This window comes from Hyaena hyaena, unplaced genomic scaffold (genome assembly GCF_003009895.1).
Source record: "Hyaena hyaena isolate Hyena2069 unplaced genomic scaffold, ASM300989v1 scaffold_27, whole genome shotgun sequence".
NCBI classification, from domain to species: Eukaryota; Metazoa; Chordata; class Mammalia; order Carnivora; family Hyaenidae; genus Hyaena; species Hyaena hyaena.
This window is the reverse complement of record NW_024080659.1, coordinates 2,949,918-2,967,975: the sequence shown is the minus strand read 5'-3', so window position 1 is coordinate 2,967,975 and position 18,058 is coordinate 2,949,918. Positions and strand designations below refer to the sequence as shown.

The 18,058-nt window shown below is 44.1% G+C and overlaps 1 protein-coding gene across 14 annotated transcripts in view; it reads left to right on the top strand.

Moving 5' to 3' along the window:
• NCOR1 (nuclear receptor corepressor 1) overlaps positions 1-18,058 on the top strand; it is a 158,206-nt gene that overhangs the window by 120,033 nt on the left and 20,115 nt on the right. For 12 of the 14 annotated variants that reach the window (XM_039227337.1, XM_039227339.1, XM_039227332.1 and 9 more), the window contains 12 exons: positions 2,977-3,097; positions 3,194-3,295; positions 3,632-3,732; positions 5,817-5,985; positions 8,055-8,195; positions 9,488-9,571; positions 10,062-10,318; positions 10,665-11,025; positions 13,019-13,246; positions 15,903-16,112; positions 16,592-16,741; positions 17,063-17,176. In XM_039227337.1, coding sequence (XP_039083268.1) covers positions 2,977-3,097; positions 3,194-3,295; positions 3,632-3,732; positions 5,817-5,985; positions 8,055-8,195; positions 9,488-9,571; positions 10,062-10,318; positions 10,665-11,025; positions 13,019-13,246; positions 15,903-16,112; positions 16,592-16,741; positions 17,063-17,176 — 2,038 coding nt within the window. The remainder of the gene's footprint in view (positions 1-2,976; positions 3,098-3,193; positions 3,296-3,631; positions 3,733-5,816; positions 5,986-8,054; positions 8,196-9,487; positions 9,572-10,061; positions 10,319-10,664; positions 11,026-13,018; positions 13,247-15,902; positions 16,113-16,591; positions 16,742-17,062; positions 17,177-18,058) is intronic. The other 2 variants (XM_039227336.1, XM_039227326.1) reach the window with 1 other exon arrangement.

Genomic DNA, 18,058 nt, shown 5'->3' with positions numbered 1-18,058 from the left:
GGTTTTGGTTAATAGATTGTAGAAGTTCTTTATATATTGTGGATGTAAGGTCTTTGTTATATATTAAAATATTTCTCTTCTTTGTGGCTTTTGTGTCTTACTGGTATGTTTTGATGAGCAGAGATTTGAAATTTTGATGAAGTTCATATATAAATTTTTTTCTCTTATAATTCTTTTTTTCTCTCTGTAAAAAATCTTTGCCTGCCTCAAGGTTGTGGAGATATGCTTGTATGTTTTCTTCTGAAAGCTTTATCATTTTGGCTTTTAGCTCTGTGATCCATGTCAGATTAATTTTGGTGTGAGGTTAGGGCCAGTGTTCATCTGTCTGTTTGGATTTGCAGGTCAAGTAACATTGGTTAAAAAATCTTTTCTTTCTACTATTTGGTAATGTTAGTGCCTTTGTCAAAAATGACTTGGCTTTGTATTTGGTGTATATCTGGACTCTGTATTCTGTTCAACTGATCTCCTTTCCCATCTTGTATTAGTGCCATGGTTGTGATTGTTGTAGCTTTCTGTATAAGTCCTGAAATCATGTGCTGTGAGTCCTTTGTAAGGGCTTTGATTTTTCAAGATTTTGCTCAGGCTCTTCTATGGCTTTGGCATTTCCATCTAAATTAGAAAGGTCAGCTTTGACACAAAATTCTGCTGGGATTATGGTAGGGGTTGCCTTAAATCTATAGATTACTTTGGTATAGAAATGAAGATCTTGAGAATAATGAGTCTTCTACTCCATGAACATGTTTATTTTTCCATTTATTACGTCTTTAGTTTCTCTCCACAGTATTTCATAGTTTTCACTGTAGAGGTTTTGTTAGATTTATTTTCAGTTAATCGATTATTTGTAATGTATTTTATGTTTTAATAAATAGTATTTTTCAAAATTTCATTTCCCAGTCTTACTAGTAAATAAAAAAAATGGTTTTCATATCTTCACGTTACCTCCTGCCGTATTCAGTTAGTTGCTTTTAGTAGGGTGTTTTGTTTTGTTTTGTTTTTGTTTGGGGGGGCAGATTTCTTAGGATTATCTATGGGAGTGTGTCAGCTGCAAATCAAGACAGGTTTACTTCTTCGTCTCTAGTCCCTGTGCCTTTTCTTTTTCTTGTCCTGTTGAACAGGCTGGGGTAGAACTTTTAGTACAGTGCTTAACAGAAGTGGTGAAGAGGATATGCTTTCCTGCTGCCCGTTTTGGGAGGGGGCCCACCGTATCTCACTGGTATCTGTAGACTGTTATCTATAGGTGCCTTTCGTCAGGTTGAAGATGTTTCCCTGTATTCTTCTTGGGGGGAGAGGGTTTTTTTTTTTTCTCCCCTCTAGTTTCTGTACTTTTCAACTTTAGAAATTCTGTATGGTTCTTCTTTTATGGTTTCTTTTTGCTGATATTCTTTGTGTGGGGAGACACTGTTTTCATACTTTTCTTTGATTCTTTCGACCTGATTCCCTGTAGTTCTTTGAACATATTTAAAATAGCTGATTATGATATAATAGACTTTTTCTAGAAGTCTAAAGCCCAGGGACAAGTTTTATTGACTGCTTTTTTCCCCTGTGTGTGGGTCATACTTTCTGGTTTCTTGTAATTTTTGGCTAAAAACTGGATATTTTACATAATAGAACGTGGCACCTGTGGAAATCAGATTTTCCTGTCTCCCTAGGGTTTGCTATTGTTGCTGTTTGTTGTTTGTTTCTGTTGGTTTGTTTGTGTTGGTATTTGCTTTGTGACTTTTCTGAACTAACTCTGTAAAGTCTGTATTCTTGTGACCTGTGTGGCTCTTTGGTTCACGTGGTGGCCAGCTAATGACTGGACAGACTTCAGTGCCTAGAATGAGTAAGTGTCCCAGTCTTTACCAAGTGGCTGTTGGGGGGGGGGGGGGACACCCCTTCAACATTCAGCTGGGCACCTCACAACCCTGCCCTAGTCTTTACTTCCTGCTTTCACAGAGCTTTAAGGTCAGCCAGAGTTGAGAACTCAAGGCCTTCTCAGGTGTTTCCTTGGCATCTGTACAAGCTTGCACATGCGCATGCCCCCTAGATTCTTAGGAATATGTTGGAGTTTTTCAGATCCCCTTTGAAATCTCCTTCCTTGGCTTTTCCTTTAAAGGTTTTTGGTTTGTGGTTTGCCCTTGGGGTTATCTACTGCCCCAGGCAGTGAGGAATTTAAATCTTTGACTCTGATAGGTTTTGATAACCATGCACCTCCTTCCACACTATAGTCAGGTCAAATAAAGACAGCCTTGGAGCGCCTGGGTGGCTCAGTCCGTTGAGCATCCAACTTCGGCTCAGGTCATGATCTCACAGTTCATGAGTTTGAGCTCCCTCTGCATCGGGCTCTGTGCTGACAGCTCAGAGTCTGGAGCCTGCTTTGGATTCGTGTCTCCCTCTTTCTCTGCCCCTCCCCTACTTGTGCTCTGTCTCTCTCAAAAATAAACTTAAAAAATTTTTAAAAAACAAATAAAGACAGCCTTCCAAATGGGTCTTCCAGAGAACCAAAACGAACAGTGAATTATCTGGGAATGAGGCTTTTAAGGAGCTCATCCCTTTTTGCTATTGTGTTTTTTTGTTTTTGTTTTTTTTACAGTTTTTACTGGTTTTCTGGTTGCCTTTATGGAGGAGAGTTTTCAGAAGTCCTTACACTTAGTTTTCACTGATGTCAGTGTCCTAGAGCATTTTTAAGAGGAATAAATGTTCATAATAGTAGCTTATGTTTTGAGTGTACTGTTAAGTGCTTTATTTATGTAATTTGTTAACAGTAAATATCATTATTTACATGAAATTTATGCTGATTTCAGAAGACCTATCTTGCTCCTTTTAAAAATATTTTTAATGTAGGCAGTCTATGATAAGGTTTCTCTTGCTTTGCAAATAACCTGTTCTTCGGGCAGTGGGGGTGTAAATTTTTATAAACAGAAACACGAGCTTTCAATTTATTGTCGACTTTGTGAAAAGACAAGTGTTATTTTAGTCTTTAAAAATTATTTTTAGGGAACACCTGGCACTTATTTGACTTCTCATAATCAGACTTCCTACACTCAAGAAACAGCTAAGCCCTCAGTGGGCTCCATCTCTCTGGGATTGCCGCGGCAACAGGAATCCGCCAAATCAGGTCAGTGAGTAAACACTCATAAGGTTCCTACATTAGTAGCATCACACTTGGTCATTCAGCCCTTGATCTCTTCATGTCTCTTGCTTTGGTCCACAGCTGCTGTGCCCTATATCAAGCAGGAAGAATTTTCTCCCCGAAGCCAAAACTCGCAGCCTGAAGGTTTATTGGTCAGGGCACAACACGAAGGAGTGGTCAGAGGTAAAATAATCTGTTTGGCAGAAATGTCGAACTTTTCTTCCCAATAAATCTATTAAAGGAAGTCATTAGTAGGTTTTAATAATGGGTTTTTAAGTTGGAACCTTTACATTCTAAATTTTTCTTTCTGTATAAAAGTAACTTAAAACTTTGAAATGCCATATTTTAGTAATCCTTTTTAGTAATCGCAGTGTTCATTTGAAAGTGCATTTCTGAAAACACAGCTATTCTTTTTGTGCTGCTCTTTCCTCCTCTTGGCCCTCCTGCAAGGAGGGACTGATGTTTGTTTGTTTGCAGTGGCAGAAGGTGTAAGTTGCTGATCATTTTGCTGTTATTCAGGTACTCCAGGAGCCATTCAAGAAGGAAGTATAACTCGGGGAACTCCAACCAGCAAAATTTCCGTGGAAGGCATCCCGTCCCTGAGGGGCTCCATCACTCAGGTTAGTTGTGACCGTTCCTGAGACCCTGGCCAAGAGCTAGTGCGAAAACTAGAAGTCAGGTCTCACGAGCTCTGGCTCTTCCCGCATGTAGTTTTTGATGAAGTTGTTCGTTGTCCTGGCTTATGGGACTGGATCTGAGTGGTAATAAACCCAAATCTATAAAACTGTCTGCAGAAAGACATTACTGTGATCGTTTTGACCACAAGCTGTATTATCTATTCTGCAGGTCATTTGAAAAGGTCGGTTACTTGCAAATTGGCAGCAGAAACAACTTCTGATTGATGTAGTTCTTACTGTCTTCCTGGCAAAGCTTTTACCATGTGTTCGGCTTACATAGAAATGGAGAAGAAAATCGTTATAAATTATTTGTTCCCCTTTGCCCCCTGTGAAAAAGAAGGTCTACAGCCCCAGCATAAAAGCCGCCTTGCTAGAAACTAATGCTAACCTGGGAGATACGGATGGCGTTATTAAAAGCGCCACAAGTCAAGTGATCTTCTTCCAATTTTAGGTTAAATAAATTGCCAAGTTTCATTAAGAAAATGTCTTTCTTTTCCTCCGTTAGATGTTAATTTTAGTTTGAAGTGTAACAGTCATTAGCTTCTTGATTCTTGTAGATCTGGGAAGGGAAAATTCTATTTGGGGAAATGATTGTAAACAGATGTTTTTACATTGACCCTGTCACAGGATTTCTGTTCTATTCTTCTTGCTTGTCTTTTGTCCTTGTTCCCTAGGACAACGGTTGTTAAAGTGTGGTCCCCTGGCCAGCAGCTTTAGAGGAACCCAGGAAGTGCTTAGGAATGTAAATGAAGCCTCCCCTGTGGGGGCGGGGCCCAGCAGTGGATGTTTCCAGCCCCAAAGGGATTCTGCTGGATGTCCACGCCCCAGGACCTTGCTGACCTAGAGCACCAGCACCTCCTGGGACCTTGTTAGAATAATGCAGAAATTTTAGTCCCTACTTCAGATACTGAAGTCTCCATTTTATCAAGATTCCCCAGTGAGTCCTTTCTGAGACGTGGATTACAGACTATATGGTGTAGTGATCTAGAAAGTTACGTATTAACTCTTCACATCTCTCCTTCTAAATTTGACCAAACTAGACATTCCCTTGAGATTAGTTTTCAGAATAAGCAAATACTTCAGGAGCAACAGAAGAGAAATAAATGGCTTATGCATATTATTATCTCTTCTTGTTCATTTTCACTCTGGTAACCGAGCTGTGGGTAGGAAGACAGAATGAGCTGGATCAAATGAGGCAAGGCTTTTCTCCATTTATTTTCAAACCAGGCTGTCCACGTGACATGAGCACTTCCGAAGTGGGCGTTAAGGATTTTCAGATGTTTACTACCAAGCTCGTTGAATGGCCACATGAGTAGATGTTTTGTTCTTGTCTTTCTTGTTGCTCTAAGCGTGTGGCTTCAGATTGTCCTCACTGGAGTTTTGGGGACACTGACTGAATGGGGGAGTGGGCTAGGTCTGGGCTGGCCACTCTCCTTTCAACCCAGTGTCTACACATTAGGTGCCATGAATGATTTTGCTGGAAGGAAGGGTTTGCTGCCTATAGGAAAGCTTAGAAATAACCACGGCCATAGGCCTCCTCGAAGACGACTACCCAGTTATGGTAGAAATTCAGATGGCGTGGCCTGAACTGAGTCCACATCACAGAACGGAGGGATCTGAGTTCTGTCGTTCCTGCCCCCCAGCTCCCCCGTTGAATTTTATTCATTACCTTTTATTATTAGACATTTTGAAGAAAAAGTATTATGTTTGCATGATTTTAGGTCTTAAGACAGATTTTTCTTCCCCCCCCCCGAACGTTAAGAGGTTTGACTTCAAGGTGGGGAAGAAAACTGATTTGACTCCTATATCCCTGTCGCTGTTTTAAGTTTTGTATGGCAGGGTTCAAGAACAAAAAGGTACTTTATGTCTTTCTTTATGTCTATAAAAACTTAATGTCTGGTTTCCTCTTGTGTCTTTGTCCTTTCTTCTTTGAAGGTATGGTTTAATCTCTCAGTGTGGTAGGTTCAGTTTTGTGAGCGCCTCGTTTTTCCTCTAAACCCGAGTGTTTGTGTTTGACTTGATGGCAGGGCACCCCGGCTCTGTCACAGGCTGGCATACCAACTGAGGCTCTGGTGAAGGGGTCCATTTCTAGAATGCCCATTGAAGAGAGCAGTCCTGAGAAGGGCAGAGAGGAAGCTGCATCAAAAGGTCATGTTATTTATGAAGGCAAAAGTGGACACATCTTATCGTATGATAGTAAGTATGATGTCTGTGATCTGAAGCCAGTATTGTGACGTGTGACTAAAATCATGGCCTCTGGTTCCCCACATACTTGCTTGGGGGAGTTAGTTTTTCTTTCTGACCCCAAGTTTAATCTCTGTAAAAGGGGTTAACAGTAGTACATTCTCATGGAACTTGTGTGAAAATTTAACTCCGATGGAGACAGCCAATGAAAAATGGTAAACCATGTAGAGCCCATATAGTAAGTGGGTCTGTAAGTGGTAGCTAACATCACCTGTGGCCAGTCGATTTAGCCTAAGAAAATAATCTTTGTTTCACTTTAGTAGAATCACTTTTACCTGAAAGCGGTTTCTGTTTTATGTAGTAAGAATTAGGGAGTAGGGGTGCCTGGGTGGCTCAGTCGGTTGAGCATCTGACTCTTGATTTGGGCTGAGGTCATGATCTAACAATCTATAGGATCGAGTCCTTCATCAGGCTCTGTGCTGACGGTGGAACTTTTTTGGGATTCTCTTTCTCCCTCTCCCTCATACTGCCCCTCCCTCCCTCACTCGCGTGCTCTCTCAACTTAAAAACTTAAAAAATTAGGGAATAGATACTAGTCTGATAATCCTGGAAAGGGTATTGAATTTATTTATTTTTTCTTAGTTTATTTATTTGTGAGACAGGGAGAGACAGAGCATGGGGGAGGGTCAGAGAGAGAAGGAGACATAGAATCTGAAACAGGCTCCAGGCTCTGAGCTGTCAGCACAGAGCCTGATGCGGGGCTCGAACCCACGAACCGTGAGATCATGACCTGAGCCAAAGTTGGACGCTTAACCGGCTGAGCCACCCAGGCGCCCCTGAATTTAAGTTCTTCTTATAAAATTATTTTCATCTCTGTGTCAACATTTTTTTTAAGATGTATTCTTGGGTTATATTTTCTCATTAGTGTTACAACAGTGATTCAGTTATGGCATCACAGCCAAGCGAGGGACTGGATTTGAGTTCCTGTTTGCAACTGTTTTTGTGATCTGAGTAGTCCTTAGTCATGTCTTCAAATCCAGAGACGTCGGTATGCCGGCACCCGGTGCCTGATGTAAAACACACATGGTAGCTTTATTTCCTTCCTCCTTTCTTGTTTTAACATTTCTGCCACACACTGATTTACACTTTGCTTCTGGAGCAAGAAATTAACAGACATTGCCTAAGCCAGAAATCTGGGTGTCATCCTTGACACTTGTCTCCCCCTCCAGTCAGTCATGCGTTGTTTCCGTTCTCTTTTCTGAGGTCTCTGGAATCCATCCATTTCTCTGTATCCCCCACTGCGGCCCTCATCTTCCACCGGGACGAGGAGTCGGCAGCTGCCTCACTGATGGCCCCACCTGTAGTCGCAGCATATTCAGAACTGTGTCACATCACCCCTCCCCCCTTGACTCTTCACTGCTTTAGGGTCATTGTCAGCCCCTTCCCTTGGCTTAATTCCCCTCCACCCTCTGCTGCCCGCTCCTCTCCCAGGCTGTCCCGCCCGCCCCCCCTCGCCCATGCACTCTCCCTCCCAGTCCCGCCCCCCCACAGTGAATGTCCCACTGTGTCTCATCTTGGGGGGCTGTGTGCTCACTGTTCCCTTGGCCTGTACCACCTCCTCCCTCCTCCCTTTACCTCTGACTTGAAGCAACTCCTACTTATCCTTTAGTTCTCGGCTGGCACATGACTTCTACGCAGCCTCATCAGAGTCTTTTAAGTGTTAGGTTCCCCCCAGCCCTGCACTGTTCTCACAGGACGGTGTGCCGCTCTTTGCATAGTCCTGACTGTGCTCTACAGCTTCCCTAGCGCTTTCTCCGTGTCCACCATGATTGGGTCAGGCGTCACGAGGGGAGGAGCGTGATTTGTTAACCTTCTCTGCAAGACTGGCTTATGCCTGGCACTCAGATATATTTGAATTAGTGAAAAAAAGTGTTCGTAAATATCATCCACACAGTAGTTGTTGTAAGTTGACTAGTTTTTATGTTATTATTTTTATAATATAGACTATGAAACTAAGATAACTGACTTACTGTAGAAGAGGGCTTGGGCTCTGAGCAATTCTTGTTTTCTATACTCTACAGATATTAAGAATGCCCGAGAAGGGACAAGGAGTCCAAGGACAGCTCATGAAATCAGTTTAAAAAGAAGCTATGAATCAGTGGAAGGAAACATAAAGCAAGGATTGCCAATGAGGGAGTCTCCCGTGTCAGCACCGCTAGAGGGTAAAATGTTGTTTCCAGAACATTGTTTAGATACATTTAATTTTGTAGAGCAAATTTGCATGCCTGGGTTAGGCAGTATTCAGTTTGTTATTTCTACCTGAGATTTATATTCATGTTAATTTATAAATGAAACTTCTATCAATATGTTATATTAATAATGTATAATAAAGTATAATTAATATATGAATATGACACTTATCAAGATGTTTAAATTTATATTCGTATCTACTTATGTGTCAAGTACATGATAGGGGAAGGGAGTGAAAATTAACATCACCGTCTACTCACAGGTAACTTCGAATATTCGTGCAGCTTGAAGATTATTGCTGCTAGGGTTAAGTGACTTGAAAAATGTAAAATTCATTCTGCGAACTTTGTCCTTATTGTGAGGCAGTCCCGGTGGTGTCATAGGACAGAGGTGTGTATTTGAGTTCCAGCCACACCCTTTCCTGAGGAACTTCTCCGCACAAGTTTCATCTTCTAAATTAAGGGACTGTGGTTCGCACTGTGTGACGATTAGGGACAGGCGTCCAGCCTTCTGCTGACCATCTACGATACACATGATACATGACATACATGGTAGCTGTGGTTTTATTTTGATAATGACTCATTTTCTTTAAATCTTAACCTGCCTCAAGTGTTTAATGTCAGTCTAGGTGAAATACTAAAAATAGGGCAGGGATTCCTCAATCGTAGCAGTCCTGTATAATTGTCTAAGAGCTGGATTCTCTCTGCATTTAAAAAACAAAGAAATCTCACTTCCTTTATTTTAGGGTAAATGCATGTGGTTATTTCCAATCCTTGAGTCAAAATTTTTTCTGATATGATGTGAAGCTTTTTAAGAGGTTATTTACAGCTCTTTCACTTTGATTTGCATATTTTCATTCGTGTATTTTGCCTCTCTATGAGGTGTCTGTCTTCCTTGTTTTCCTTTTCTCAGAGGTCTAGTTCAGAGCTAGACAGTGATTCTCGACCTCTCCGTGTGCCCTCTCACCTGGAGGAAGAAGCATTGGGATTTTAGATTTAGCTTTGCAGTGTCTTTCTTTCCTTATTGATTTATAATAGATGTCCTCTGTGGCTGTTTTCTATTTAGGAGAACATTTATAAAGGAACAAATGATGTCATGTTGGGTACTTCCAACTTTTATTTTTTCCACGATACCCTTCTGAATAGCTCAGAAATTTAAGGCTCTCTCTCTATCAAAAAGTATATGCTCTATGGTCACTATAAAGTATGTGAAAATTGAAATACACTTTGTGTTTAATACTTGAATTGCTTTCTTGTTTTGAAAGGGCTGATATGCCGCGCATTACCCAGGGGGAGCCCTCATTCTGACCTCAAAGAAAGGACTGTGTTGTCCGGTTCCATAATGCAGGGTAAACTCATTGGCTTGTTTTGGCTTTTATTCCTGGTGGCCTCTTGGGCAAATAGTTTGACATTAATTTGCAGTGCATGAAACCTGCTTTGCAAGTATTTTCCCTTTTGAAATATTAGATATTTAAGTCTTGATTTTAACTCTTCTGTTTCTGGGCTACAGAATTTATTTGAAGATGATAGTTGCCTAATCTTTGGATGTAGAGACATCTTTATTATGTAAGAACCATTCTCTGAATGCAATGAACAAATGTATTAAATCTTGAACAACTACCCAAAAATGACAACTTTTGGATATTTATTTAAGGGTGTATTGTAAATAGAATGGATTAGAAACTGCAAGATGATAAGGCATTACATTTTTTAAATAATAGGAAAATGTAACACAGTCTACCATTTTAGCAGTTTTTAAAGTGTACTGCTCAGTGGTATTGTTATGTGACCATTGGCATTATTTTAACAAGTACTTTTTTTTGGAATTCTTTCTTGAAGGCACACCAAGAGCAACAACCGAAAGCTTTGAAGATGGTCTGAAATATCCAAAACAGATTAAAAGGGAGAGTCCTCCCATACGAGCATTCGAAGGTGCCATTACCAAAGGAAAACCGTATGACGGTATTACCACCATCAAAGAAATGGGGCGTTCCATTCATGAGATTCCACGGCAAGATATTTTAACTCAGGAAAGCCGTAAAACTCCAGAGGTGGTCCAGAGCACAAGGCCGATCATTGAGGGTTCCATCTCCCAGGTAACTATAACAGGGTTCTTTTTTGTCAGCCGTTCCGCTTCAGACTGTGATCTCCATGGAGCGTTTTAACAAGCGCGACTTAGTAATAAGTAGTAGTGCTCGTGAGGTCTGCGGCCTTGGAAGTAAATGTGAAAGGCTTACACATGCCTTCTTGTCCGTCGGCCTCTGTCTGTATCGTGGAGTGTGTGTCGCGAGAAGGTGCGTAGCTCTGGATCGGTGATGAGCTTGTGACAGAGATGTCCGCACCGACTGCAAAGAGCGAACTATAGTTGCCGTGGGCCCCACGGACCTGAGATGGAGAAACCTTCGGCTGCCCCGGGCTACCTGTGCTGTTTGTTTCTTGTAGGGGACGCCAATAAAGTTTGACAGCAACTCAGGTCAATCCGCCATCAAACACAATGTCAAGTCTCTAATCACGGGGCCTAACAAACTACCCCGTGGAATGCCTCCGCTGGAAATTGTGCCAGAGAACATCAAAGTGGTAGAACGCGGGAAGTACGAGGACGTGAAGGCAGGCGAGCCGGCGCGTCCCCGGCATACGTCGGTGGTAAGCTCCGGCCCCTCAGTTCTTAGGTCAACACTTCACGAAGCTCCCAAAGCACAGCTGAGCCCGGGGATTTATGACGACACCAGTGCCCGGCGGACGCCCGTGAGTTACCAGAGCGCCATGTCCAGAGGCTCGCCGATGATGAGCAGAACTCCGGATGGTGCGTTACCCTCTGTCCTTGTGTGCTCAGTGTCCCTCGCTCCCCCCAGCCTCCGGCAAACAGTAAATGTCAGACTGTTAGCTCTCGACCATCACGAGATCTGTGAGTTGTGCCGGATGTGAGGGCTACGTGGAAGGCTACCAAATGAAAAGCTGGTATAACTGCAGAAAGTATCTAATATTTTAATCAAGTGCAGGGTGTGCTGGAGTCCAGAAATGCCTTGGAATAAGTACGTTCTTAGAGTGGACTTGCAGCGAATCCCACAGGTTTTCTGGAAGTCCGTGTTGACAGCCGTTTATTCCGCGGCAGTCTGGTGTGGCGGGGGAAAGCCTAGGCCACGGAGCAAGACTGCCTTGACTCGAATTAAGGGTCTTCTTACTGTGTGAACTTGTACAAGTTACTTAGTGAACTTGTACAAGTTACTTCCCTCCCTGGGCTGTTGTGAAGGTCAAACGAGCTAATTTGTCTAAAGACCTTTAAAAGGAAAGAATGAGTGGTGCCTGGCATGGATGAAGGACTCGGTAAATGTGAGCTGCCGTTATTGCCGGCACTGTGACTGTCGCCACTCTAGCTCCATGCCCCCTGGGCTTTCTGCTGCCGGCGGGCACGTGCGTCAGGTAAGAGGCGTTGATTTCTACCAGGCGGTCCCTGAAACGTTCTGCAGGCCTTAGCGGTGTCCTCACTCCTCATTTTAAGCTTTACTGCAATAGGTGTTTATTGAGGACTTACATGCAGGGTCCTGGCTGGACACTGGGAGATTTGTAGAGGTGAAGTGCTTTGTGAAGCGGGAGGGAAGGAGAGAACAGGGTCTGCTGGGCGGCAGGATGGTGGGTGCGGAACCTGGGGCCCAGGTTTGGAGGAGAATTGCCCCAGCGAGGGAGAAGGCACCCTATATTTCAGCAAGCTGGGGCTCAGAAGGGGTAATGAACCGCCGTGACTTCTTGGTGGTGTCAGGCAGACTTGTATAATCACGGCAAAGCTGATACTATCAAAATATTAATCATCAGATGGTGGTGAGGACTGCACGAGGGTATCAGTGCCCCTGAACCGCACCCTTTAAAATGGTAAATTGTTTATTCTGTGTGTTTTGCAACAGTTATTAAAATATTTGAGGGTGATGGCCACTGTGTGTTGGGACATGGTAAGCATCAGGGGGGAGAATCCAACCTCTGAATGACATCGTTTAAAAAGAAGAGGCTGAAGGAGGGAGGTGGTTGATACTGGTGAGCTCAGGAGAAGGTCTGTGGAAGTACAGAGCGAGGAACAATAGTGTGACTTCAGGACCAGTGGGCTGCAAGGAGGCGGGTGACCCAGGCAGAGAGGGGATTTTGATTTTGTATATGTACGTGTGGGATTAAAAAGAATTTGGAATGTTACAGTCGTACAGAACATAGAATCATTTATAGCGGGACTTAAAGAGGAGTGGTAACCTTCATTTTTAATTTTAACACTAGGTGATAAAATGCTGGTGCTGTGATCTCCAAATCTCAAAAGCTGCTGCTAGTTCTTCATATTTGCATATTTTGCAAGATTAACTATTAAATATTTGGTAGAAGCAGATAAAACTATTAATATAGTCTGTATTTGGGTGAGAAATGGAGAAATACAGCTGACCCTTGAACAGCATGGGTTTGAGTTGTGTGGGTCCACCTAACGTGGGTTTTTGTTTGGTTTAATAAATACAGTGCTCTCTGTAAATGTATTTTTCTCAGAATTTTCTTTTCTCTAGCTTACTATGTTGTAAGAGTATAGGATATAATACATATAACACATAAGATGATGTGCTAATCAACTGGTTATGTTATTGGTGAGGCTTCCAGCCGATAGTAGGCTGTTAAGTTTTCAGGGAGTCTAACATTATGCATGAATTGTTGATTTTGGGCAGGGAGGTTTGGCGCCTCTGACTCTGCATTGTTCAAGGGTCAACTGTATATTCCTACTTCACAAGTTTTCTTAAGAAGTCATGGTGTTGGCTTTTTTTTTGTTTTTCCAGTCACCATCTCTTCTAGCAAGTCTACCAATCATGAAAGAAAATCGACACTGACCCCTACCCAGAGGGAAAGTATACCGGCGAAGTCTCCAGTACCTGGGGTGGACCCGGTAGTAAGCCACAGCCCTTTCGACCCCCATCACAGGGGCAGCACCACGGGAGAGGTTTACCGGAGCCATCTTCCCACGCACCTGGATCCCGCCATGCCGTTTCACAGGGCTCTGGATCCTGGTAAGCACAGCGTGTGGTGAGGATTTATGGCAAAGAAATGTGCCTGTATGACTTTTTAAGCCCTCTTTATTTATTACAGTATAATGTGCAGACTGTTGCATGTATCGTTAGGGTGCAGCTCATTGACCTTTCACACGCTCCACACCCCCGTTACCAGTTCTGAAATCCCGAAACGAAGTAGTACCGGCACCCATTTACAGAACAGAAACAAATAGGTATGGCATTGGGTTAAGCTGATTGAAAAAGTGGGCCCATGTGAAGGATTATGTGTAAATGGCCCAGGCATACCTTAAATATTTTAATTTACAGTGTAGACATTTGTTTATCAGAGTTCTGATCTCAGGCCAGGGTCCACCGATGGAACTGTACCATTCTTTGCTACATAAACGATATTCAAATTTCTACCTTTGCTTTTGAAAGTGAAGCTAGAATTTAAAACTACTTGGAAGGAATGTCACTACAGAATCCCTTCAGATTTTTTTTTTTTTTTTTTTTGTCTTTTAAAATGATCTCGTCCATACGTGATTCAGCTTCTGTCTTCTGTCTTGAGTCTTTCCAAAGCAGTGACTTAGTTTCCAGAGAAACCACGTTTTGTTCTTCCATCAACAAGCTCCAGATTCTTTCATTAAGTTGCGTAATCACAGCGGCAGGTACAGCAGGAAGGAGCTTTGGAACAGACAGACCGCCTCTCGCTGTGGGTGAACATACCTAACGTAGGTGCGGGCGTCTGTCGGTTTCCTAGCGAGCAGTCTGTGCTGGGCTCACGCGGTGTGCTCTACGGAGGGACAGGAGCATGTCAGCATGTCTGTCGGTGGCTGTCCTGACGCACCTGCCAGGCCAGCTCCACCCTGGCTTCCCGGCCCCCAGGCCCCGCTCCTTTCACCCACCGACCACCGAGCCTTCCTCAGATGTGTTTTCTGCTCACACCTCTCCTTTTTCCTAAATTGCTCACTTGTTATATTCTTCAAGTTGAAACGGGGACACAGAACACCTTTGTTTCACTGTGGTCCTTAGTGAAGAGATGTTCGTTACCAGCATGCCAAGATTTCTAAGTGTTAGTTCCACTGTATAGGAGCGAGGTACCTGTAGAAAATATTGTACCTTCTGAGGGTTATATCAGTGCCATCAGATTTTCACTTGAGAACACTGTTTCAGAGAAGCCTACACTTAGTTCTTCAGGGACTGAGGCAGAAGTTCCCACAGAGCCCACCAACAGACTCACCTGGCTGGGAGTTCTGCGTGAAAAAAGGAGAAGCAAACATTCCAGAAAACTGGTCATTTGTTTTTCTAGGGAGAAAGTATATACGTAAAATGGTTCACTCAAGTTTTCAGACAAATTTGAAGGTTTATACTTTCATACAGTGTTTATCATAGTTCTTTACTTTGTGGTGGTTTTATTTGATGGTTAATTTTTTTTAATGTTTTATTTTTATTTTTGAGAGAGAGAGAGCGCGCGCGCATGCACCTGAGCAGGGGAGGGTCAGAGAAAGAGGGAGACACAGAATCTGAAGACAGGCTCCAGGCTCTGAGCTGTCAGCACAGAGCCCGACATGGGGCTCGAACTCACGAACCGTGAGATCATGACCTGAGCCAAAGTTGGACGCTCAACCGACTGAGCCACCTAGGCGGCCCTATTTGCTGGTTATTTTTGAGCCTGAGCTGGATTCTAAATGTTTTGAGCAGAGACTTTACCTTCCACTTTTTACTGCACATACCTACCCCTTCCTAGCATCTTGTGTCATATGCTCTAACCTAGGGTAGTCAGACTACGGCCAGGGAACCAAATCCTGCTGCTGCCTATTTATGTAAATAAAGTTTTATTAGAACACAGGCACACATTTGTAGATGCTTTGTCTGTGGCTGCTTTCATGCTGTAGTGGGAGAGTTGAGTAGGTGAAACAGACCGTATGGTCTATAAAACCCAAGATATTTGCCATCTGGCCTTTAAGGTTGCTATTCTCTGCTCTAAACATATGCATTAATTAAGTGCTTGTAGACTAATCCTCTTCAGCCCCAGGAAAGTGTGTTCACTGAATTAGCGGTACTACAAAAATAATTTATCAAATGCAGCCCTTGAGACTTAGGTGAAAATACAAGTTACGTGGCAAAGATTGAAAGTGAAACTAGTGGAGGTTTTTAGCTCCTATTCTACCGGTAAAAAGGTTCATACTCCTATTGTATCTAGTTTCTCTCCCTTTTCCATCATGTCTGATTTTATTTATTTTTATATTTTAATATTTTTAACATTTACTTATTTTTTGAGAGACAGAGCGTGAGCGGGGTAGGGCCAGAGAGAGAGGGAGACACAGAATCTGAAGCAGGCTCCAGGCTCTGAGCTGTCAGCACAGAGCCCTGTGCGTGGCTCGGACTCACAAACTACGAGATCATGATGTGAACCAAAGTTGGATGCTTAACCGACTCAGCCCGCCAGGCACCCATTTCGCCTCTTGACTGTAGAATGTGTATGTTCATATTGTCGATGTGTCAGGGTCTAAAATGAATCTCCCTTAAGCCCTGTTATGTTCCCACCCACACTGAATAAAAGTTGCCCGCACATACTAGCCAGAGAGCAAGAGCCCTGCCTCTCTCTGAGGGTGAGAAGGAACTTCTCATAGACTAAATCAGCTGAACACCTTTCTCTTGTTCTCTCCACCAGCAGCTGCTGCTTACCTGTTTCAGAGACAGCTCTCACCAACCCCAGCTTACCCGAGCCAGTATCAGCTTTACGCGATGGAGAACACGAGACAGACAATCCTCAATGATTACATTACCTCACAGCAGATGCAGGTGAACCTGCGCCCAGATGTGGCCAGAGGCCTCTCCCCACGGGAGCAGCAGCTGGGTCTCCCGTACCCGGCAACGAGGGGTGTGTGTCTTTGCATTTCGGTTTCATAGAATGTGTTCTGTGTACCACGTTATCGATGAGTGTTTGTTGACTGACTGATGGAAAGAATGAAAAGGCAGCCATTTCCTTGTCTTGTAGCTTTAAGCCCTTGAAGGCAAATGAAGAGATGTGTCCAGACATGGTGTTTCGGCGAACACTGAAATAACTAAACCAAGTCCTTGTGCTGGGTGTTGGAAATCATTGTTTTTTCAGCTTGCTGCCTCCCTCTGTAATCTGTTTGTGCTCTTAGGTCACTGGCATGCGGCACAGTATTTCATAGCCCTCTGTAGATTTAAAGAAGGCCTCACAAAGTAATGATCATCCTAACCGTTTTTATTTATACCGTGTACAAAGTGTCACTGGGTTATAGAGATAAACCATATGAAATAGCCACATACAGTTCTTTGTCTTCAGAAAGCCTGACATTTAACATAATTTTATTGTGTTTGTCTTTTGAGCAGGAATCATTGACCTGACCAATATGCCTCCAGCAATTTTAGTGCCTCATCCGGGGGGAACAAGTACTCCTCCCATGGACAGAATCACTTATATTCCTGGTACACAGATTACGTTTCCTCCCAGGCCGTACAACTCTGCTTCTATGTCTCCGGGTAAGGGTTTGCGGCCACACATCCTCTGACACGACCACCGTGCCCAAGTGTTGACAGCATAGCCTTTGAAGGCGTTTCGGGCACTTTCCCCCCATTTGGTCTGCTGTTTTCCATTTAATATTTAGTGATAGTTCTTACATGCCGTTCTGTCACCAGATGCTCTAGAAATATCCTAAGAGCTCTCATTAGGCTCCAGTTGGCTTCCCACACGTGGAGTTTGGGGCATTTTGAAACATTTTCAGCGACTCGAGACGTTGAAGTGTTGGTACCTGACAGGTTGATGTTTATGTCCTGAAGTGGCGGCCTTCACGTGTCTTCCAGGACACTCGACGCACCTTGCGGCGGCTGCTAGTGCGGAGCGGGAGCGCGAGCGGGAGCGCGAGAAGGAGCGGGAGCGGATTGCCGCGGCCTCCTCTGACCTCTACCTGCGGCCGGGTGAGTGGCCTGCCTCGCTCGCTCAACCCCCGCCCCCCCCCCCCCTTCCCCGGCATCGTGCTTCGTGCGGGGGGCTCCCGACACACAACGGAATTTCGGGCCTTGAGTGGCATCCGGGTGAAAGCGCTTTAGAAGCTTAAATGGTGCAGACATGAGGTGTTGTTTTTTTTTTTTATGTTTTATTTATTTTTGAGAGAGAGAGAGAGAGAGATAGGGTACAGGGGAGGAGGGCCAGAGAGAGGGAGACACACAATCCAAAGCAGGGTCTAGGCTCTGAGCTGTCAGCCAGAGCCAGATGTGGGGTTAGAACTCACGAACTGTGAGATCATGACCTGAGCCGAAGTCAGACTCTTAACCCACTGAGCCACCAAGGTGCCCCCAGACATGGGTTTTGAACAGGAAGGTGATGTTTCCACGAGGAAGGCATCATTTGGATTTGGCCCCCAGCAGTTGGCTGCGTTACTCCCCAAAGCTGAAAGCCACCCAAGCAAGGGCTCATGGACATGAAGACACAGCGTGTTGTCGAGCTGGACTTTGGGGAAGAGGGAAGTACGGTTAGAAGGATGGCTGACACCTGGAAATGACGAGTGCTGCCATTTGGCAGGGAGGCAGGGGACACGGGAGGGGCTTGAGGTGGGTTCGAATCCCGGAGGGGGCATGGGCTGTCCAGGAGAACAGCCAGGCAGCGGTAGCTCACGGCGGCCCGAGATGTTTGGCACTGGGAGAGGCCAGGGAGGCTCGGGAAGAATGCCGTTGAGGCGAGTGAGAAGGACTCGGCAGTAACCGGGCGCGGCGGGTGAGGAGGGGACGAGAAACCAGATCGGCCCCCACGTAAGATAGAGCAGGATTGACGACAGTGAAGAGCAGAGGCGTTCTGCCACG